General features: G+C 36.0%; 1 protein-coding gene across 2 annotated transcripts in view; it reads left to right on the top strand.

Annotated features, from left to right (window-relative positions):
- LGSN (lengsin, lens protein with glutamine synthetase domain) overlaps positions 1-24,201 on the top strand; it is a 37,050-nt gene extending 12,849 nt beyond the window's left edge. The window contains exons 2-4 of one of the 2 annotated variants that reach the window (XM_015859150.2): positions 5,899-6,880; positions 13,016-13,194; positions 14,692-24,201. In XM_015859150.2, the coding sequence (XP_015714636.1) occupies positions 5,941-6,880; positions 13,016-13,194; positions 14,692-15,891 (2,319 nt within the window). In that variant the 5' untranslated portion in view covers positions 5,899-5,940 and the 3' untranslated portion in view covers positions 15,892-24,201. The remainder of the gene's footprint in view (positions 1-5,898; positions 6,881-13,015; positions 13,195-14,691) is intronic. The other variant, XM_032443738.1, reaches the window with a different exon arrangement.
- The last annotated feature ends 727 nt before the right edge of the window (positions 24,202-24,928 follow it).

The following is a 24,928-nucleotide window of genomic DNA, read 5'->3' on the forward strand; positions in this document are numbered from 1 at the left end:
AAAGAAAAGTGAAAACAAAGATGCAATTAATGCTGCAGTGCAGTTTACTGAGTGGATGCATCACTTCCTTGGATAGCCAGCAGCAAGCACATTGGTTATGTTGTTGAGTATATGTATATATATATATATATGAGCTGCTGCTAGAGTTGCACTGTTTCCTCTTTCACTTTCCTTCTGCATCTGTTTATCTACAGTTACACAAAAAATCTTTCAAAACATATTCCTTTCCTCAGTTTTTCCTTTAAATGCTTTAGTGTGAATTCCTTTTTTTCATCTTCCTGTCTCTCTTCATCAGTACATTGCTCAGAGAAGTTTATAAACCCCAGCAGTGTTTGCAGCCTTGCCTAAGTTCAGGAAGAAGAAAAAGGAAAAAATATAAGTTTCCCTTTGCAACACCTGACTTTGTCCCACAGTGCACTGCAGATATATTTTGAATCATTTATAAAATCCTTTTGAGGCAAATGTACAATAATTGTCTTGGACTTTCACCTGTTTCACACACCAGAAGTCTCTGTACTTATTCTTCCTCCCAAAGGCAACACTTTATATTTCCAAATGCTCTTGGCCTGTGGATTGGCTGGTTACAGATGAACTGCCTTTTGACAGTGCTGTATTTCATAATGCAGTTAATGTTCCACTTCAGAGCTTGTACAAAGCTTAGAAGGGAATGCAAACTGATTAAGATCAATTGTTTTAGATGTATAATTTTTGCATTGCATATAAAATGTCTATCAGCTGTGGAAGTCTGAAAACATGCCAGAAGTGGCAAGTAACTGGGTTAAGTAGACCCAGCAGTCTCATCCGCAAAGGGCTGAAATATCTGCTTGCTTGTACTATCCTGTACTCTCTCCACTTCTCCCACCTGCCATTATCATATAGGAGCTGAACAGCAGGATATTGTCTTCTTCTCGTTACTTGGCATTGTTCCCTAATACACCACTGTAATCCACGAGTGTATTCCTGAGGTACTGCCTGTAATGTAAGGACATTTTCCAGTTGATAGTCACAAACATCCATACTCTTATGCACTCAAAGCCATAGAGTAGGTGTCTACTAAATACAAGCAAAACTGTTATTTGTATGAGCTGAAATTTTCCATAACAGGAATTGACGTCTATTCCACCCTAAGTCTGTCAGCCTGTTCTAGGACCTGTACTGGTCCACCTCTACCAAAATGGAAACTCTCCCAACAGCAAATCTCCCACATCAAGGGGGTCAGCACAAGTTGCAACACTGGAGCAAAAAAGGCTGATAGAAGTCAGGACTTGTAGAGTACCAATACTTATCAAGGATGGTTCATAACAGATAAATCTTTTAGAAAACATAAATTTTAATTTGTAGCATAATGGACCCTTTATACGCTGCATAAATTTTGGACCTTGTATTTCTGGTAAGAACAACTGAATCACCACTTGAGTGTTCACTAACTAAGGAAAGAGAAACAAATTTCAAAAGTTTCAAGGCTTTTGACTGAACATGCCAGTAAGTATTTGAAAACAAGCAAACAAAACAGAATGATGCTGAAACAAATGTTGGCTAAAAATACTATCATGTAGCTTTAGGATGTGCTGTTAGTGCTGCTGCACAAAAAAAAAAAAAAAAAAAAAAAAGTAGGAGCATTTGGTAGTAACACTAAAAATAATTAGAACTTTTACCATGTTAATGCCATGAAAATTTCTATTTCCTTTCTACCCAGCATGATTCCGTGAAGTTAAGTCATGATCACTCTCCAGCTCACTTGTGCTGTAGCTTTTTCAAGGTGCAACTTTACTTAATTATTGTGTCTTCTGTAAAATAAACTTTCTATAAATAATAAATTATGGAGAAAATTCTTAGGTCATATTTCCCATGTGGTTCCCACACTGTTCAGGAACTTTTCTGATTGTTGACACCCACATAAACTGCCAGATAGTAAGGCTATGTTGTGACTCATGCTTCCAGAATCATAGAGTCATATAATCCTCATAGCTGGGAAGGACCTTTAGAGGCCATCTCATCTGATTCACCTGCAATGAACATCCACAGCTAGTACAGGTTACCCAGAGCCTGGTCCAGGCTGGCCTTGAAAGTCATCAGAGACAGTGTCCTGTATCGAGTATCTTAGGTAAAGTATAGGTTAGTGTAGACAGTGTTCTCTGTATAAATGTGAGATACTTTTTTCTTTAAAATTAAAAATGATCAGTGTTTTTTAGAGCACTAGGTGCAATATCCCTTTCCTATGACAAATATCCTATGATAAAAAAGCAGCACCAACTTCTGTAGAGAAAACAAACTATTTGCAGAGTACTATAAGTACATTTGTTATTAGAATTTTGTTAAAAATAATCACTTCCATTAAAGTGTTTACAATTAGTATAATACTGCTCTTCTCATTTCAGAAAAAATTTGTTTTGGTAAGAATTATAATGTGGACCTGCTACCTTGTGGTCATCAAAGCATTTAACTGTATGGGCAGATTTCTGACGTTCTGCCTTTGTTACATGAACTACTCTTTGTTTGACTCAAGGTGTAAGTAATATGCAAAAGGGTGTATTAATCTCTTGTCATTATGTTGAATAGTTTTTCAAAGATCTGTTAGAGGAACAACAAATGCAGAAAATGTGGTTATGGTATCGGTTTCAAATTATCCAAAGAAAACAAATGACTTTTGAAGACTTCATGAAGAAGAAATCTGAAAATATTAATGGTGGCAGACTCTCCACAAAGGATGAGTCTCACCTCCGTTCCTGGGAAGATTATGGAACAGATCCTCCTGGACAACATGCTCGATTACATAAAGAATGAGCATGTGATCCAAGACAGCCAGCACGGCTTCAGCAGGGGAAGGTCATACTTACCTAATATTGTGGCCTTCTATGAAAGAGTGACAATGTTGGTGGACAAAGGGAAGGTGACTGATGTCAGTTACCTGACCTGAGCAAGGCCTTTGACATGGTCTCCCACCACATCCTCATCTCCAAATTGGAGGGAAGTGGATTTGATGGGTGGACAACTAGATGGATAAGCAATTGGTTGAAAGGCCGCAGACAGAGGGTGGTGGTCAATGGCTCTATGTCCAGGTGGAGGCCGGTAACGAGCGGTGTCCCCCAAGGGTCTGTCTTGGGACCGATGCTCTTTAACATCTTTATTAATGACATCGATGAGGGAATGGAGTGCACCCTCAGCAAGTTTGCTGATGACACCAAGCTGAGTGGTGCAGTTGATATGGCAGAAAGAAGGGATGCCATTCAGAGGGACCTTGACAGGCTGGAAAGCTGGGATCAGGTGAACCTAATAAGGTTCAGCACAGCAAAGTGCAAGGTTTTGCATTTGGGCTGGAAGAACCCCAGGCAACCTGTACAGGCTGGGAGGAGTGGTCCTTGAGAGCAGCTCGGCTGAGAACGACCTGGGGGTCTTGATGGACAAAAGACTGAAAATGAGTCAGCAGTGCACTCTGGCAGCCCGGAAAGCAAATGGGATCCTGGGCTCCATCAGGAGAGGGGTGGTCAGCAGGGATAGGGAGGTGACTGTCCCTCTCTACTTGGCTCTTGTGAGGCCCCATCTGGAGTACTGTGTCCAGGTGCTGAGCCCTCAGCACAAAAATGTACAATGGAGATTCTCGAAAGGGTTCAGAGGAGGGCCATGAAAATGATCAGGGGGCTGGAGCACCTCCCCTATTAGGACAGGCTGAGGGAGTTGGGGTTGTTCAACCTAGAGAAGAGAAGGTTGTGTGGTGACCTCATTGCAGCCTTTCAATACCTGAAGGGAACTTACTCCCAGGAGGGGAGTAAACTCTTTGAAAGGGCTGACAATAGCAGGACATGGGGAAATGGTTTTAAGTTAAAAGAGGGAAGATTTAGGTTGGATGTTAGGGGGAAGTTCTTTACTAGGAGAGTGGTCAGGCCCTGGAACAGGCTGCCCGAGGAGGCTGTTGATGCCCCATCCTTGAAGGTGTTCAAGACCAGGTTGGACGGGGCCCTGGGCAACCTGATCTAGTAAAGGTGTATGTTTGGTGGCCCTGCCAGGCAGGGGGGTTGGAACTACATGATCCTTGAGGTCCCTTCCAACCCAGGTCATTCTGTGATTCTGTGATTCTGTGTGATGCTTCTGTAAATATTTTTTATTAATTAGTTTGAAACTCAGTCTCTTCATGATACTTTTCATAGCATCTTTCCTTTCAGAAAATCATTTTATATATCTTGAAATTGAATTAGATACCTCTTTTATTTTAAAATTATTTGTGTTTATCCATTTGGCGGCTGGTATTTCCCCCTGCTTCACTCCTCGTCTTGTGTAGCTGATAGAGTTGTTAAAATGCTCAGTTATAAGGAGCTCTTGTCTGCTTTGTTATTCAGGAATGTTTTTTTATTACATTTAAGTTTTATAATGTCCTTACTAGAGATCTGGCTGTTATCTGCTTTCTGCACCAGCAGGAATACCCTGGTGAGCTTTGAAAGATGTGTAAATAAAACACATTGCAAAGATTCAGAGCAAGGGGGAGAGAGGAAGGAAATGTTTCTACAAGCTCTGTTTTAAGAAACAAGTTCTATGCTTTTTGACTGGGATAATGATGGAAAATAGCATAATGGGTAAAGAATAGCACAGAAAAAGAGAGATATTGATGATTATAGTGGAAGCCACATAACTGTTTCCTTCCACATACATATCAGATGCTGCTGCCTTTTCATATAAGTGATTTTGTCTGCCACCAGGAGGGTCTATTGCCTTACACAGACAGGTATCCTGCTTTTGTGCAGACCATTTTTCCTTCTGGAAATTCAGAAACTGTAGAGTGCGCAGATTATTCCTTTGTGGAAAAGGCGAAGAATAGTCTGATACAGAGGATACCTCTTTGTTTTCAGTGATTTTACAGCTCTCAGTTCTATCCAGACCCAAGCAAGCCAAGAACTCTTGGCATTGTTGCTGAGTTTTAAATACATGCTTGAAAATGCATTCATGACAATTAGTGACCAAATACAGAGTGATTTTTTTGTTGGTTAAACAGTACTACAAAACCACAATTATGATGTCAGAAGATGGAGAATTTGATCCCTACCTATATTTTGTGAAATAATCACTCATGATATTAAAATCTTTGCTATTTCTTATTTTCTATTCTTTGTTCTTTTCCCTGTCATCATCAGATTAATCTCATTAATGGAGAGACAATTCAGACATATACTGATATTCATTGGGATAATACAAACGTATTCTTTTTTCTTCTTTTTTTATCCCTATATATATTTTTTCTTAGATCTATTTTAAAATCTTCTCCCAGCACTAAATCTCATAAATAGCAAAAGTAAAAGTAAATATAATCTCTTATTTCTTTCCTGCTTACACATCCAAACATGGATTTGCTCATTCGACTACTACCCTGAGAGTTTGGTTATTTATCCAAATTAGATTGTGAAATTAATTTAAAAAATATTTATTTTGGGGTTTCATTTCCCATGCTTACAAGAACTGGTACTGGTCCATGTTTTAGGGCAATACATTTTCTCTATTAAAAAAAACAAAAAACAAACAAACAAAAAAAAACAAACAAAAAAAAAAAAACCCAAAAAACCCCAAAAAACCCCAAAAAACCCAAAGCTATTTTAACATAAGAACAAATTTTCTTGACAAATGACATCACACTGCATTTTTTTTTAATCTATTAACTGAAATCTACCAAATTTGCCAAATTAAATTATAAGGGTACTTTCAGCAGCTTTGTTCTTAAATTTAAGAAAAAGAATTGAGATAATCTTATCCAAATAGCATAATCTGAATGTAGTTAAGTATTCACGGAGATCTCTATTAGCAAGAAATCCTGGAAGTGCTACAGGATTAATACAGCTGGTGGTAGCACTCCCTTTCTCTGTTCTGTTTTGTTCATGCATATTATTTGGCTGTATATTTTATTGCTGGTTACAGAACACAGCTGGAATTGACAATGATGAAGTTGATGGCAACAATATGTGTAGTTTCAGAAAGAAAAAGGGAATCAAAGGTAACACAAAGCATGCTCCTCTATTAGAAAATGAGAAGATTGAGCCATCTCTCACCTCAGAAATCTCAGATCCCCATCGTCTTCAAGGAACCATTGTTAGCTCAGAACCACCACTGCATCATTCTCTTCAAAACCTGACTAATTTTCCTCTGATACAGAACCACAGAGAGGACAAAGGCAGTTCCCATTTTGGCAGCAACTTGAAAAAAGACATGTCTGGGGAAACACATGACATCCCAGAAAATGCTGGCAGTGGGAAAATAGCAATAGAAAAAATGCAGGAAGGGACAGAAACATCAGGGAAAACAAAGCTGTCCATGGGTGTACAATCCACAAGCAACACAGAGGAAGCTGAGTACACAGAGACAGCATGTGAAGAAAAGGACAGTGAGAAGACAGAGCATAAACAAGAGGTCTGGGGCAGGATGGATGAAGAGAACAGGAAGTTCCATATGACAAACATGGATTCTCTGGAGAGCACTGCAACCACACAAGGGAGTGATGCTGCAGTATGTTTCACACCTGGCATTTCTAAACAAAGCCTGCAAGAGCTGAAAAAACTTCTGAGTGAAGGCCCTCTGCCTGCTCATGGGCCCAATTACAGAGGCGGGTCAAATGGCACTTTCAGTCAACACAACTTGAAGCCTGTGGAGAAAAGAGCTGAAAAACTAGGCAGGCCTTTTGAGACACTTAGTCTCCATTTTGGAAAAGAGAATCAAAAGTACTACAGTTTTCACAAGGAGGGAGCAGGGCAGCAAAGCAAACCTCTGCTGGTCCTTAGCTCTGATCAGCCGCAACCAGCGGGAGGTGAGGTAGATCAGCCATTCCTGAAACAACCAGAAACTTCCATGAGTGCTGAAAGTTCTGCTCCTGAGGTTCTGCTTGACTCTTCTGCAGACAACGCTGGTAAGGATATTTAACCATCGTCTGCTGTACTATTCAATATGTTTCTATTGTTTGTGCAGTTTTGTGATGTTGCATAATTTAGTCAGATCTAGAGCACAAAATAATGAACAACTGTGTGACAGATATGGATCAGAAGTTGTATCTCACATCTATGCTGCATTTTTTTTTTAAGGAAGGCTTTTACAAAGCTAAGCTACCTACCAAAGCCTGCCATACACAAGTGGCTATGTCTTGTTCACTAAAACTAAGATATTTCCTCATTTAAATTGAGCACAGGCAACATTTCTCAAAGGTCTGCTAAGAAGTGTAGAACTCTTAAGTTACTTGGCCTTCTTAAAATTTCCTTTTTAACATTTACAGCAGAGGAAATAGCCACTGTGTGCAGGTGGTGTTTAGGGTATTAGCCCTGTTAGAGGGCTGGAATGCAAAATATCTGATATGAACTATGGTGGAAAAAAAGAAAATGACTCAGAGAACTTCCTCTTATCTTCATGCTGTTCAATAAGTTCATTTTGGAAGTGTTTATACAGTAAATTAACTACTACTAACAGACTGTGGTTTCTTTGAAAAACTAAACTTTTAGACTAGGTGGTTCAATAAATTGAAAGATACTATTAGATTTAATAATGTAATAAATTTGAGCAATTAGTTGCTTTGTATCTATTTCAGAAAGGACATTAAAGCCCACAAACAAAAAACAAAAACAAAAAACAAACAAACAAAAAAACCACCACCAACAAACAAAACAAAACAAAAATAACATAAAGAAAACCCAGATTGAACAGATATCAAGTTAATAAATTTCTGGGAGCATCAGGCTCAGGTAACATTATAAGCTTTTCAGGGTATTTATGATGCTCTCTGATTTATTTCAGTGATACAAGAAATATGGATATTTTATCTTCATTAATAAGCTATTTTGTCAATCATTAGCCATATAACAGAATGCAAGATGATATTACTATAGAACAGTATTAAGTTATCTTGCTCTCTTGTTTTGCTTTCAGAAGCATGGCACAGATAATCCATAAAAAATCTGAATGTATACTTAATTTTGTTAGCTACAGAACAATTTTTGACTTATTGCATTAACAAGTTTGAACAAATTCAGGCAAGATAGCCATGAATGGTTGTACATCAGAACTAATTCAGGAAATTGAATGAGAAATTAACAGGTCTGAAAAAATACTTTGTGCTCAAACCTCTCTCTTTCTCTTAGAATACACAGGCCAGAGGATTATTTCTTAGTCTGCTCTGAATGCTGTTCCCTTACAAAGTTGCTTTTTTGTTGTTCTGCCAAAAGGCTATCAAAATTGCTGCCTTCAAAGACAGGAAATACATTTTAAAACACAGGAATAACTGCTCTTCATTATGACATAATATAAAAAAGTGTAAGGAATTGAAGAGATTAATTGCAGACTCCACAGGGAGATTTCAGCCAGATTTTAGCCATTTAAAGTATCTGATACAAGCTCATTACCTTATCAGTAGACAAAGACGAGAATTCTATCTTCAAAGAGGTAATTAGAGGTTGATGAGAGATTGGCCTTTGGAGTTTGGCTTCTCTTTCTACCCAATGGGGAGCAAGTCCACATGGTTAGTTTAGATTATTTGCCTCACTGATTTGAAATGCCAGAAGTAATTTTGTTCTCTGTCATTGGTGATAACAACTGTAAGAGATCTATAGATGAAAACTAACTTTGAAGGAAGATAGGGTAAGACAGTTTTTTTCTCATGTAAAACAAACTCAACAATAAAAATTTTGGAATCTCTGAGTTTTGGGTTACATTTGGCTTGTACCTAACAAATTGTATGGCATTGCCTACATTTTAATATTTCCTCTAGCAAGCAGACAAACTGTAGAAATAGTTTCTAATCCAGTATAAATGTGTTTTGAAACTAAACTTCACTGTATATACATAGTACCTTAAGTGATGAAAGCTTTGGATAAAATTCTGCTGTCTTGAGTGAGTCTTTGCCCTAATAATTAATTAGTTACTTTTGACAAGACATTGATAAAATATTATCCTAAACATTGTATTTACTGAAGTGCCTGAGCAGAAGTCTTGGATATAAGCATGTACTGACACTGTATCTAAAATACAACTCCTCATACATAGCAAATTTTCAGATATCTAATCTTGATGGTATTTAGGGGCAGAATGCTCCTCTGTTGTCACCTGTTTCATAGCAACAAAATGTAGTAGAATATTGCTGGTAAAGCTCCACCTCTACTGCCACACCACCAACATCCTCCTCTGCCAGCATGGGCTAACATAATAAAACAGGAGGCATTATTTTCAAGCAGCCCTTGTATAATCTATTCTGTTCTTGCAGCTTTCTTAAAGTGAAAAAACAAAGCCAAGTTATTCCATTACATACATTTTATGCCCCATCTGCAGTTCAATACATATTTTTTTACATTTAATTTTCTAGATTTTTAAATCAGACGTAGCATGGATGAAGCTTAACTGCTTTCTAAACCTCAGTTGTCTGCATTTTTTTTGTTTGTTTTCTGCCTTTTTCTCTTCTTTTCTTTTCTTTTCTTTTCTTTTCTTTTCTTTTCTTTTCTTTTCTTTTCTTTTCTTTTCTTTTCTTTTCTTTTCTTTTCTTTTCTTTTCTTTTTTCCTTTTGAGCTGTCTTATATACTCCTTGCTACATTTTTTTTGTATTTATTTATTTGCCTCAAAGACTGAAAACCCAAATATTTTTCTTTAAAGCAAGCTAGAAGTCCTATATCTGTTCTCTTTCATACAAACAAGTAAAATCTCTTCTTCCTGTATGACTCTTTATCTTTTTTTTTTTTTTTCTTTTTCTTGGATCAATACAACATAAGATTCTATTTTTATGCTCTATTATGTCCCCTTTTGTGTAAGATTCAACTCATCTGGTGGCAAGCCAGTCATCCTGCAAACCTGTGAGCAAAAGTGGTATATTCAGACAGTAGTTCTTCCTTACTAGTAGAGATAACCATTTTCTTTCTAGTAACATTGCAATGTTGCCGGAATAATTAGTTTAGACCTAAAATAACTGGAATGGATTTTCTACTATTTCTCTGCAGCTACCTCTCCTTCTACAGTGTACTGAAGAAGAGTTTAATCTAGTTTGTACACTGTGCATAGGCTCGTTTTCCCAAAATATTCTTGCATTCCATTTCATATGGTTCTCTCACTCATTTTTATATTATCATTTGTATAGTTTATGGATTTTTGGAGTTTGTAGTTTCGTATTATTCATATATATTTTTAAATATGTGTAAATAATTGGTACCTATTAGTAGCTAGTTTGTAGTAATTAGAAAACAAAGTGTTACCAATTGCTTCTCAGTGGTAACTTATATAGAAAATACAGAGGAAGAAACATTAAATGTTTTCCTGTGTATTACTGATTTGATATAAATTTCTAGAAACTACATGTGGACTACAATTTTCTTTATAAAAGAAGTCCAGTTTGGATTTAAAATCAATTTTAAAATGAAATTTTGAACCCAAATTTGAGCATCTTGTTTAAGTGATGTATTTTTCTATTAGTAGACTTTATGAATTGAAATTGAAGTTGTCTTTATTTCTACAGTCCCAGGGAAACAATTACGCTTGTGAACAAAGTTCTCCCTCATGAGAATGTAAGACTGTTAGATTGTATATCTATGTCTGCTACATTTGCTACAGGTCTGCATTTTACTACATTTATTTATTTGCTACCTTATCTGCAGTATGTGATGCTCTGCATAAAGTTTGTGTAAATTGGGAAAAGTCAGAGTGCTTGGTTTCCTAACTACTCTTTCCCAGACTTTATCCATCACTAACTGCATGGACTTAGTCTAGCCCAATTTAAATTTAAACACATATTAATTTTAACCTCATCATCTAGAAAGATCTGTCTCTAATTATAACAAGTCAAATCTGAAAATGCAGTTCTTACTTTTTCAGTGAATTGTTTTAGTTTTCTTAATGTTGTTTAACACATATCACTTCTAGAATGTTTCTATTAATTTATGAAATTTCCTATAATTTAATTATGTAGTTAAGCATTTATTGAAATAACCTTACCTAGCAGACAATGCACATATAATTAAAAAAAAAATTACTTAGTATTGTTAGATGCTTAAATAAAGTGTATATGTAGCATTGCATTCAAAAACGATTTAATCTATCATTACTATGAACATACACGACATTTATTTTTCACTTTGAAGTTACTATAAAGTTATTTACATCTCCAGGAATGCTGATTTATAGGATTATTTGGGTCAGAATTAAAGTTGTTTTTCATAAATCATGTGGAGATTTTTTCCTGAAAAAATGTTTGTTTGGAAGATGTAAGTAATACATGCAACATTTCTTCTTTATACGAAATATCTGCAAGACTTATACCCAAGGCTGAAAGCCAAATATTACTTTGAGTAATATGAAAACATGAAGACCTACCTGTGACAGAATTGTAATTTAAACTCTGAATAGGAAGGGGAAATATGTACCATCTTTGCACAGGAAGTTACACTTGTAGAATAAAGGTTCTAGCACTGCTTTTACAGCCAAAAACCTGAGGCTTCTTAACCTGGAGCTGAAGATGCCACTAGTAATCCATAGGAAGATTCTCAGAATTTTTTTGAGCTCTATCAATCTGATCAGTAGCCAGTTTATTATCTGCTAATAGACTGCTTGATGCTCAGATTCATAAGGAAATCAAATCTGCTGATTATCAATAAATATATTTAAGTTGTAAAGCAAAATGGGATGACTGAAGTGGGATTCAAGTCCTCATTTCTTGGATGACATACATAAAGAAATGTTAATTTACATATATTCCCTGCTCACTAGTCGTGTCTTGTCAGCATCTGTAACAGAGTGAGTGTTGCACAAAATTGAACAGAACTTCCGTATTCAATGTATATCTCTTTAAGGACATAGTGCCCCAGTGCTTTTGGAGGACAGAGAAAAAAGTTTCGATAAGCAGCTCACAGCTGAAGCAGATCAAAAGAAAAGAGAGAAGTTGTCTGTGACAAGTTTTTTTCTTGGTTTTACTAATTTGATTTATACTGTTTTTCTTCAGAATTTATATCTGCTTAAAATTTTGTTTTTGCTTCCACTTGTTATTTATTCCTCAGGGAGCAATGTTATTAACTAATGTCTCATTACTTATGTATCCCAGGAACTTCCTTGTCATATAAAGCTTGAGATTGGTACAGTAGCATTCAGAGCTTCAACAAAGTCTATGATTGTGGAAGTTTGCTGCCTTCTGAAGAAAAGATCAGACAGCTTTGTGCTGGGCTAGTTTGCTGGAGTCACTGCAGCTTTGCAGCTAGTAGTCCTACCTGTACCAATAGAAAGATCAAAAAAGATTTGTGTCTTCTGGCTTCTGCTAAAGGAATTTTACCCAATTTAGGGTGGTTTGATATTAGTGAGGTTAGGAGTGCTCCTTCCATCAGTGATGAAACTTATGAATTCCACTTGAAGGCTGCTGATGAGCAGCGGCTCTTCTTGATATACTGTTGTTCTGAATGATTTAAAAAAAAAAAAAAGCATCTGGGCATATTCTCAGTTTCCATGGAAGAATGGAGGACTTTCCTCCTACAAATGAAGGAATATTTTATTTTAAAAACTTGATATCATATTTTTTGCCTTTGATTTAGTACGTTTATGGTAGTAAATAGAAATTAATATTTTATACAATTTAAACTTGAGTGGTAAAAATAATTAGATATGCAAAAGAAAAACAGGCTGAGTGACCAAGGGGTTTGTGAAAGGAAGTTACTATTCTTATTTCTCTGGTCCATTATAGAATTTATAATTCAACTGTTACTGCTTTAATGTCAACAAGTTCATACTCACCATGGTATTCCTCAGAGATCCCTGGCTTCAGTGTGTTTTCTTATTGAAAAAACATTCAAGTTATAGACTATTCAAAAAGAAAAAAAAAAAATACAGGATTTTGTATGGATTCTCAGGCAAAAATTAAAAAAATAAAAAGAAAAAATAAGCCTGTGTATTTGCAAAAATATTTTGTAGTCCGTATCTTTTTCTTAGTTTTATTTTTACGTTCTGCATCACAGTTTGCTGCTGTTGTACTTTTTAGAACAGCCTGTATTTCAGCATTCATTATTTTTTTAATATGAACATTCCTCTTCACTTATAGCATCCAGCAGAGAACCTGATATAAACAGCCTTGGAATTCCAAGCCTCCTTCACCTGTTCTCTCACATAGAATTTATTAAGCAGCAGATGGCCAGGGACAGCATACAGTTCGTCAGATTTGAATCAATAGATCTCCATGGTGTGTCAAGATCAAAGAACGTTCCATCTCGCTTTTTTCATGTAAGTATTTTGGTTTCTAGGTACTCCTAGTGTTTTCATTGCTCTGTCCTTAACTTATATGATATATGTTTATATATATATTTATTTTTTCCTAGTGCAAGCAGAACCTCAAACTTAGAACAAATTACTTGCTCCTTTCACTTGTTAGAGTTCCCAAAGAATGTGTACATTCTTTTATCACTATAATCATCTATCTGTCTGTTTCCCAGAAGTGGTAATCCAATTAAATAGGGCCAGTAATTTCTCTAGCTTGCACTTATGGTAAACTCTTTATCTTTTTAAATTCTATGCAGTTATAAAGATTTAGATTTACTGGATATCACTAAACTGCAGTGAGAAAATAGTAACCACTAACAAAAAGAAAATAAGTGAATTAAAATGCCTGCAGCTTTTAGAAATGTTATAGTAGTCAATCAGGTGAGAAATCATGACTTAATAGCAATTTTTTCCATACTGGTGATTTATTCATTCATTTTTAAGGGAACCGTTATATACAGTTTTAAGTATTTCAACAATATTCCATCTGGTTAGGAAATATTTTATCATGTCTGAGCTTTCTCTTTTTTATGTTTATTCTGTCTCCTCTGTTCCCTTTCCCTTGAGTGGATAAAGGTGAAATGTAAACGTGAGCCAAGTTTCTCTTGACAGCCACATAATTGCAGCTTTCATCATCCAGTGGCTTTGTTATAAGTTGTAAAGGCATTTGCTTGGAATTGTCCTATCTACATTTCATTTACATAAGTGGAAGTTCACTGTTCAAAGAGAGAAAGTAGAATTAGGAGTTTATCCTGTTTGCTACCTAAGAGGGGAGCACTGAAACATTAGAAAAATTTCTCACTTGAAAATGCTTCTGTATGTTTTTCTTTTTGCTTTATTGGCTTTTTCTTCCCCAACTCAAAGAACTAAACAACAACAACAAAACCCTACAAAAACAAAGTGAGAATTTTTGGTTTAATTTTGCATTTGAAAAAATGGTGAGGCAAGTTTTATGGCATTTAAAGAGAAGTGGTTGCCTGAATTTCATCATGAGGCCTTTTACACACTTGGCTCTGTGTAAAACAAGTGCTCAGAAAATGCTAAAGCCTCATAAAGTACTTATAAATAAATGTTTGACTTGCAAAGTTTGTACATGACTGATTCCCATAGTTGTACAAAAACAAAACAAACAAACAAACAAAAACAAAACAAAACAAAACAAAGAAGGAATTCTAAGTGTTGAACATTTCCTACATTTCTTTATGGGAATTTAAAAAACAGTCATCAGTATATTTGATGCGAGATTTTTTTATACCAATCTTGTACAAGAATGTTCTTCTTCACAATGACACAGTAATTGGCTGGTATCTTCCACTTTAATGGCTGCTGTGCTTTAGATGTTCTTTTATGAAAAATCCTACTGTTCTTGCTACAAATCAGTGTTTTCTCTGTTCCGCTTACATAGAAATGCCATTCAGTTAGTTTCTCATTTGGTAGTTTGTCATTCTGCTCTGTGTTTAGGAAAAAGCAATTCATGGTGTTGCCATGCCCAGAAGCTATCTTGAACTGACCCTGAATCCTAAGGATAATGAAATAGATTATATAAATGCAACCAATTTTAATTGTGACATAATCCTGAATCCTGATTTATCAACATTTCGAATTCTACCATGGAATGAGCAGACTGCTAGAGTGATATGTGATTCCTTCACTGTACTGGGCAACCCTCTAATGACCTCGCCTAGGCATGTTGCCAAGAAGCAGCTGAGAGAGCTTCAGGACAATGGCTTTTCTCTACACTCTGCCTTCACTTATGAATTTTGTATTTATGGCATTACTGAGGTTGTAAATTCGAAGACAATATCTTTTCCTGCAGCAACAATACTAAATAACCACGACCAGACATTCATTCAGGAGCTCATTGAAGGAATGTATTGTACTGGAGCCAACATTGAAAGCTTTTCTTCTTCTAGTGGGCCTGGACAAATGGAGATCACTTTTCATCCGGCATTTGGCATAGATGCTGCTGACAGTGCCTTTACGTTTAGAACAGGCATTAAAGAGGTGGCTAAGAAGTATAGCTACATAGCTAGCTTTTTCTCAGAATCAGGATTCTACAATTCAGGGGCTCTCTCACATAGTCTGTGGGATCTGAATGGCCAGAAGAATTTGTTTTCTGTTGGTTATGGAGCTGAGGAGCTCACAGATATTGGAAAAAATTGGCTGTCTGGTCTCTTGGCACACTCGGCAGCTATTAGCTGCTTGATGGCTCCTACCACCAGCTGCCGCAAACCTTATTCCAAATACAGCAAAGAATCGAAAGAGACTGTAAGTGCAAAATGGGCATATAATGATAACAGCTGTGCCTTTAATGTCAAATGTTACGGTGGAAAAGGTGCTCGCATAGAGAATAAATTAAGTTCTGCTACAGCAAATCCCTACTTGGTACTTGCTGCTACTATTGCTGCAGGTCTAGATGGAGTAAAGAGAGGACTTAAGTATGATGATCCATCCCAGGAAGAAAACCATATATCTGATCTGAAACCTTCATCCATCCCTCTGAAGCTAGAAGATGCTCTTGTGGCACTTGAGAAAGATTCATGCATTAGGGAAGCATTAGGTGAAACTTTCATCAGTTATTTCATTGCCATGAAACATTATGAGTTAGAAACTGAAGAAATGGATAGCGAAAGGAACAAATGCTTGGGGTATTTTATTTAGAGGGAGCGCTCTTCTGTACTGATGCTGTATAAAGGCATATACCGTACACTAATATCTTGTAATTAGTAAATATATTTTGAAATGTTTTAATGATTTATCTATTGCATTTCCTTCTTTGTATAGTAAATAGCAATTTCATTTTGAAGTCTGTACAGTTTGCAAAGTGGAAAAGTGATATTCATGAAAAAAAATATTTTATGGGCCTTTAGAATACTAGCTTTTCATTATAAGTAAACAGACCTGCTGGGAGAAAGAAGAAAAGAGGAGGTGAAATGGAAAAGAGCTTCTGTTTTGCTGCACAAAAAGCTCTTCAGGGGCTCTGTGAACATATTCATTTACCAAGTCCCATCTTTTATTTCTGGTTGTTTCTCAGTCTTCACAAGATCTTGGCAGAAAACTCCCATAAAAGTACTTCCTTTGCTCATAATGTTTTCTTACATTTCACCTTGTTTAGACCTAACAGTTGCACAGTTTAATAGCTATTCCTTGTTCTTCTTGGCAAGATGTATTAATGACCATCATTGTATGTATCTTATGTATTAAAATAAGAATTTTACATAACAGCAGGCACATTGCCTAAACAAAGCTTTACCAGAAATGGCTATGGACATGCATTAAACTTCTGTAGATGTAATAATCTTAACAAATTAAAAGTTTATATAGAAGTTGATCCTGATATCGAAGCACAATCCCACACAAGAGTTTTGAAAATCAAATTTCTGATCTATATTTTTCATATTATTTTTTCCATAAAATAAAATTGATTAAATAAAACATAATTGATCTTGTGTTTCCCAGAGAGAGAAATGCCATGTAAAACTGAGAGTTGTTCGTTCAGTTATTTTGTGACATAGATACATAAATCAGTCACAACACTATTTGAAATGGAAAATTAACTAGTTTCCTAAAAATATAATGTTTCAATGTCACAAAAATAAGATAATTCCAAATTCCAACTCTGTGGGAAAACATCATGAATATTTCTTTCAAAATAAGCAGTTATGAATTTTTAAAGTTGTCTGTATCCTTGAACAATTTTTCATGAATTTGCTTCAGAAAGGCAAGGAGAAAAGATGACCATTTCATGCTGCTCAATTGAAATAAATTAACATTGACTGATGTGCTGTTAACATTTCATCACACGTCGTCTGCAAATGCCATTCACAGTTTTGCAGGTCCAAGATCCATGTCTCAAGCACCACAGTTCGGTAATTTAAACTTGTGCATTGTTTTAAATTGAAAAAAATTTATGATGACATTTAAAACCTCTAGCTTTGCATAAGGTAGTGCTCATTTCCCAGGATACTACAGTCAGGTGCTGCAAGGCTTTGCATGAGAAGTTTCTGGTATTAATAAAGCATCTTTTAATCTTTTCAGCCTTTATCATACTATGTACTTATAAATCCACTGACAAAGTGGTACTGCTTTTGACACTGTGTAACGTAATCACTACTTTTTCTACATATGGTTTCATGCCATGATGAAGAATTACAAGGAAGATTGCTCTAAACTCCTAAACTTTAAAAATACTTAAAGTATTAGAAGATGACTTTTTACAATACCAGCATGATAAAGCCATTATGATAGTTGGCAAGTCAAAAATAAGTTAAACATTTGCTAGGCTACCTATGCTTTTTACAGTTTTACAATACTCATCAAGTGAACGCTCTCTCAAAAGAGTAGAAGGATTTCTTCTGTAACAGAAAACATAGAAAACATTTTTATACTGCCAGCTTGAGTGTAATTTAGCTTTTATGGAAGGATATTCCATATTGCACATACCTTATAACATGTTTTCAATTTGTATCACCGTGTCATTTCACTAAATCTTTTCAATTAAATGAGGTTATAGATTGGTGCTGTGAGGTATTTGTCATTAAAATTGTGGGATATATTTTCTGTGGAAAAAATCTCAACTTACGTTATGAGCAAGATTATAAATTTGACATTTTAAATTCAGTGATATTTTAAAGTCATAGTTTCTTTATAAAAGTTACAACTAATCTGAAATTATGAAGACACGAAGAGAATTCAGTGTATAATTTCTTTGGAATAGCAAAGTACACATTACAGAGAAATGGGGAGATGGATAATTGAGGAGGATTTTGTGTTCAAAAATGAAGAATGTATGTAATAGGAAGTGACAGTGACTTATTTTGGAGTCCATCCTATTCATAATTTTCCTTACTGACCTAGATAGTGAAATAGAGAACAAGCTTATTATATTTGTAATTTCTTTTTTTTCCTTTTCCACTGATGTTAATGAAAATAATAAGATAGAAAAGATGGGGAAAAAAAAAAAAAAGAAGTTAAAATATTGGAGAAACGTTCAGGAAAAAGAAATATTTCAGTAATGGTTAAATGAAAGATACTACACTGAAACACAGATCTGAGCTGCATTAGTATGTGTTTCTTTGGAAAGGACTCTGGGTTGTGTTCCATTTCACCGGCTCTCAGTTTCAAATTGAGATCAGTGAAATTATTCTCACATACAGGTTAACTGGAGAAAATCCATAGAGGAGCAAAGAAAACGATCATAATTCTAGACCCTACTTACTAGGAAAGACTGAAAGGTTCATCTTAGAAAGAGGATATGTATATAAAGGTTTATAATGTTTTTCAAGTACGTAAAATATGTTGATAAGTAGAAGAATATAATCTGTCTGTTGTGGTCAAGATGGAACTAACAGAGTTAGTTATCAAAAAAAGACATAGAATAGACACTGGAGAACTTCAAAGCATTCAGGATAGTGAATCACTAGGACTAACATTAAGAAAACCTGAAGAATCACCAACATGCTTTTAACTAATGGATACTTGTAGAATCTGGGAGAGCTCCGATAAGAGTCACAAAACTTTTGTGACTTATGATGTACCAAGATAATACATCCTCAGGGGTGTAAACTTTGGTTTCCTTGTTGTTGTGTTATTGCCGAAGAGACAGGCGAATTCTGAGCTCATAACTAAGTTAATAGGAAAAGAAATATACTATATGTATATATATGTATACATATGTATATGTATATGCACAATGATACAGAAGTCCATCTCTTTATCTAGAGATGAAGGTGATATCACTTACTTCTAGCCTTGGAAGAACTATGTATATGGTCTAATATAATCAGTAAAATAGAAATCAAAGATAATTAGACAGTTGAGTTGCATACTTTCATTCATTACCTACAGAAATGATGCAGATATTTGGCCAAAGCCACATAATAATACTTCTATTCAGTTATCTCATTATCAGCATCTTTTACATACATCTATGAAAACAATTCATTTCACATAGACATTTGACTCACCAGGATGTGATTGTAACACCAGCCTGAGGTAGTTTCATCTGAAAATTTAAACTGTGTGCATGTATTAGTTGTTAACTACCTTATAACTAAGAATTCAAGCAGACACACATATGTTCCTTAATAGGCTTTCCTGTTTCCTAGCCTTACTGAGTCACACATCCCTCAGGTCAGGAATTGGTTCAAAATAAGTAGTATCCTTAGGTCTGGCTGACCATATCTACTTGATGTGGCTCTAAAACGTGAGATAGCTGTAGCTCCATTCCTATATCTCACTGCCTCCTTACTAGGTGGTTAGGTATGGGGAAAAGCAGTAGTTAGTTGGGCTTATGTAGACTTCTGCCAATAAAGTCTCAGATTTTAAAATTTCCTCGTTGGTGTTCCTCCACCTGTTTTTGAAAAGAAGTTGACATTCTGCCAAGGAGAGTTATGCAAAATCTTCTCTTCCTCAAGTACACAGAATGATTTGTTTTCTCTATCCTTCTACACGCAGTCCAACTTGAAACTGAAGGTTAATAAACAGTACCTGTGTAGGTATATGTCTCATATTTATTCTGAGCTCAGTAGATATCAAAGGTGGAGATTGGTTCAACATTTAACCCAGTATGGCCTTTGAACCAGAGAAATTCAGAGAAAATTCCATTATTGGTTATCCAGAATATCCTCTTTGAAGATAGAAATAATAGCTAAATCACGTTGTTTTTAGGGTAGGAATTCTATTAGTAGTATGCATACACAAGGAAGAAGATTCACTAGAAGATTCACTAGAAGATACACAGTCAGAAAAACTGACTCACTATTACAGTTAGACATACCATGTAATTAAACAATAGGAACAAAGTGAAAAAGGTGTTGAAACACCATGCTATGAAGCGCAAATAAATTTTGTGCTGTGCAATGTACTATGAAAACATCTCACACACCTTGATCTATTTTGTGACATAGTGTCACAATTATTATATAATTGTGTCACAAAATTATATAAAATCTACAGATTCCTCCATACAGTACTATGAATTTGAAAATGGCATTCATTTAACTATGCTTCAGGTATTGTAAGATACAAAAAAAAAGTTTATTTTCAGAGTTAAAGAATCTGCTGTGAGTCAAACTGCTGACACCATCCACACAAGTGAATCTTCAGTCTTTCTTCTTTCAGGCTCCAGCCAGAGGGCAGCAGCGCACTGCGCAACTTTCCTCTGGAATCTCAAACTCTCATACGGCCCTGCAAAACATTACATAAAAATATATCTATTTATTTTGTATATGTACATATAGTATTTCAAAGAATCACAGCACAGTAGCTGAAAGGTAGTGCACCTGTGTGAGGTCCTGGGTTTGGATCGATCTCTGGAGGTCCCTTTCAAACCCAGTGATTCTGTGATTCTGTGATTCTTCACCACTTGGTTAGTTAAGCTTAGTTTACCATTGAATTTTCCAGTAAAGCTGCATTTTGAGACTTTTCAAAATATTGTCTCAATTCCTAATCAAATTATGTAAATCTTTAGTTAATCTAAAGAGATACATCCATGTTTGTGTGAATGTACATATGCATATAATCTTCATATATGTTAACAATGCTGCAACCGAGGAATTTGTTATCTAACAGCAGCACTTTGTAACTGAATTTAGGCCGCCACTGAATAGTCTTTCATAGTATCACATTATTAAAATGCTGTGGAGAGTCTACTTGCTCATATGGATTGCCATTTTACTATACTAATTTGTCTCCTTTCCAACTTTTTTTTTTTTTTCTTGTCTGCTGTGGGAGAATCATAAATATATAATAAATGCATCCTAGATACACCAATTGCTACTGCCTTTCTGTTCCTGAGCAGAACTGTGTAAAGGTTTTCAGAACCTAAATGCAGAATTAAGGTTATCAAGAATTAGCTATACATTTAGTAGGCACTTCTACATATAATTCTGACTACATATTTAGTCAGTATTAGTTAATATTCATTCTGCATGTCAACTTCCACACCTCATATTTATCACATATTTAATCTTTACGCAAATTTGCAAGATTCAGGCTTTAATAGTGCCCTTTCCTCAACTCGCTTTGCAACTTCCTTTTGTTTCCTTTCCTAGTAAAAAGCTCAAATAAGCTTAAAATTGTCCAAATGCTTTAAAGAAAAACTGAATCTGCATTGTCGTTGCAAAACGTTAATTTAACTGGTCTGAAATTTTGCTGTCTGGAAAACAGAAAAATATGGTCCCAGGATATGTCAGTAAAGGAAGCAAAGAGCAGACAAACTGTCTACGGGCAGTTTCACTAAACATCTACGTTATACTTCAACAGTGGGAAAAAGAAGTGAAAAGGTCTGAGTAAGTGAGGGTGCTCAATTTATATAAGCTCTTATTCACCACCTGAGAAAAGCCCAACAACGCAGCAGTCAGGATGTCAGCTGCTGGATGAGGAATAATTGGTTGAAGTTGAATAAAACCGTGGCTGACAGAGAAGCCACTTAGATGAGTTCACAACTGCAGAGCAATTTTCTTTTGATTGAAGGTATGCAACAACTGTTGTTCAGTTTAATCTTTAATTTAAAAGTGCTTTTTGATTTCTTTGCTGACATTAAGCTCTCATCATGACAACATCCACGGACAGCATTTTCTGCCATCTCAGTCTGTACTGGCAATGATATTTCATCCTGGTAGATGTTATGTCCTTAGTTTTTCTTTTATTTTTTGTTTGATGTATAAAACTAAGGTATACCTGAGGTGGAACCTGCTAGCACTTACAGGATCACAGGTAATGCACACATCATTATGTGTCTCTTTGACGTACACTGATGTAGTCTTTCTGTAGGATATCAAGTTGAATTCACAGTTTTTGGTGCCTCACTCACATTTTTAGGTATACAGCCATGCATCTCAGTGTGGAAGTTAGTTCTCATAGAATCACTGGCTACTTGGTGGCAAGAGATTACCATCTCCAAAGATACATTGAGATATATACATATGTTTATACAACATTTGAAAATTTATCTTGCAGTAGCGTTAGAGGTGATAGTAACCACAACCTTACTGAAACCTACTTTCATATATGTCATTCAACCACATGCTGGATCTAGTAGGGATGGGTTCATTTTCTTAATATTAACCTGTAGGTTTGCAGCCTACAGTGCTTGCATAGAATCTAGGCCTGTTTTGCTTCTGACTCCCCACTGGGTGTAGCCAAGAGGGTGGGTCTTGGCTAGGACTGCTGACATGAACTGGCCAAAGTGATACCCCATGTCTTATAACTTAGTACTCAGCAATCAAAACTGTGAAGCAGTTTTCTTTTTTACCCAAATTAGACATTGCTTGGTGACTGGATGATCACTGATCTGCCTGTGAAAGGTGATAGGTGAGTCTCCGCTCATGTTTACCCTTCCAACTTCTCTCCTCCATCCTAATGGAGGGGGACAGGATGTGCAAAGAATTGGGTGTCGGTTGATGGCCAAAAGTCAATCTACCACAAAGAATCATTTGAATACTCTTCTTCCTGGCCCAAGTCTACCCTAGGTGAAAGGCAGTACATTAGCTAAAAATCCCAGAGATTTTTGAGACAGAAAGACAGATATCGAGCACTTGGAATTCATCCAGAGGTGGGCCGCAAAAATGATGCAAGAGACAGAACACCTGTCTCACAAGGACAGGCTGAGAGAGCTGGGGCTGTTCTCTTAGAGAAGGCTCTGAGGTGAGAAGGCAGTAAGAAGGAATGGAACACACACTTTAGTGGAGTCTGTTGCTATTGAGCAAGAGGAAATAGAACTAAAAGAGGAGAGATTTAGATTGGACATAAGAAGTTTCCTCTATAATAAGGGCGGTCAGGCACTGGAACAGGTTGCCCAGAGTTTTAGTGGGTATCCTGCCATTGGAGACATTCAAGGTCAGACTACACAGTGCTCTAAGCATCCTGATTTTGCTGTGCTATCCCTCTTTATTGGAGAGGTATCAGACCAGTAGGCCTTTAAAAGTCCCTTCCAACACAAATATTTCCACTACTTTATGAATAATTGAGTATGTTAGCAATACTAGAATTTTTATGAAAAAGTGGAAAAGCCCAAGGTTCTTCAAATCTGGGAGACAATCGGCAAATTTAATATACTGCCTATGCCTTTGTTAGATCTCTTAAAGAAAATGGTCTTTTCTGTATGGCACCTTATTCATGAGATTAGAGGCTAATATATTTTAAATTATGTGCTCTGTAGACTTCTTAAAAATATTTATATATAAATATTTCATTGGTTGCAGGTAATTCTTCACCATACATCAGCAGCAAGTTTAGTAAAAGTCTAGTATATTCTCCAGCAGTGCTAAGTGAACACATCACTAGGGGCTTACAACAGAGTCGCTTAGTGAAAACTTCAGTGCCCCCTGGTAAATCACTGTTTCACAATGAAGTTACATAATCAGCTGCACAATAGTGGAAGCAACGGCAAAGAGTCTCACAATGAAGCTACACCATTAGTTTCTATATATTGTACAGTAAATCAATATAAATTTACAATAGAATTACATGCTAAGCTTCTCTGTATTATACACTATATCACTGAGATTCACAATAGGGTTCACCTTTAAGCTCTTGTGTGCTGTATCATAAATCACTAAGTGACAGTAAGGTCCAGCAAGCACCTTGCTTTATTTGGATTATTATTATTACTGTAGTGGTATGTCTTTGACTGAAGAGTCTAAGTAAAATGGCAAATCACATTGACTTCGAGGATGTATGTGGAATGTCGTCATCTTGGCAGGGTGAGGCAAAGCTGTGCTTCTTTTGAGATGCTCACAGTTCTGCTTAGAAACATGGTAGTTTTACAACACACTGGGATGTATTAACCAAACTTTGAACTTCAAGGAACAATGAGACTGTCTCTTTAGTTTAGGTATTCTGCACATTGCCCCATCACTGCTGACCACACCTCACAATGAGGATGAACTCATCCTGGGGCTCTGAAGATTGCCTTGCTCATCACACACGTTCATTAAGTATAACTTTATACGTTTCATTTAGTATTTTTTTTTTTTTTGGGGGGGGTAGGGGGGAGTGTGGGGAGTTGAGAAAGGGTTAATTCTTCATCTACCTGAACATCTGGCACATGACCTGCCAATAAAGAAATGGATGGATGCATCTCTAGAAGTTTTCAAACAGAAATTACTTTGTAGATGGCTTGCAAAGATTTGGGAAATTCAGACTGTTGATTCATTTTCTGCACTAGGATAATATTTTGAACTTTAAGTAGAACACATTAGCAATATCAAATGGTGCCCTTGCATTGAAGTACTGGATATCAGTTCTAGAAATCACAGAAGGATCAGTAGTTACTTTACCTAATCACTGGTTTATCTGGAGTTTCACTAAGCACAAATGATAACTTAAACTGTCATTTTAAACAGTCTGACTCTAAGCCCAGAAGAGATAATGCTTCTTATAGAATCAGTGAGTGATCTATACTAACTCAGCAAAGAGCCAATAAAGGCAAGAATTAGAATGACACCTTGCAGATACCAGTTATTCATCTGCTCATCTGCTGTTTCAGCTGAATCCTGCTGGAACTGAAAAGCCCAAAACATCCTGTTGTGTCCCACTCGTGTAGCCTCATGGCTGTAACACTGCTTTCTTCCCCTTGCCTCTATGACAGCTCCAGGCTACAGCAGTATAGCTTATAAATTGGCTGTTGCTGAAGATGTATATTGCAAAATGTAGTAGAAGAAAAAAGTATGAAAAACTGTAGAATTAAGTGACT

Source organism: Coturnix japonica, chromosome 3 (assembly GCF_001577835.2).
Source record: "Coturnix japonica isolate 7356 chromosome 3, Coturnix japonica 2.1, whole genome shotgun sequence".
Classification (NCBI taxonomy): Eukaryota; Metazoa; Chordata; class Aves; order Galliformes; family Phasianidae; genus Coturnix; species Coturnix japonica.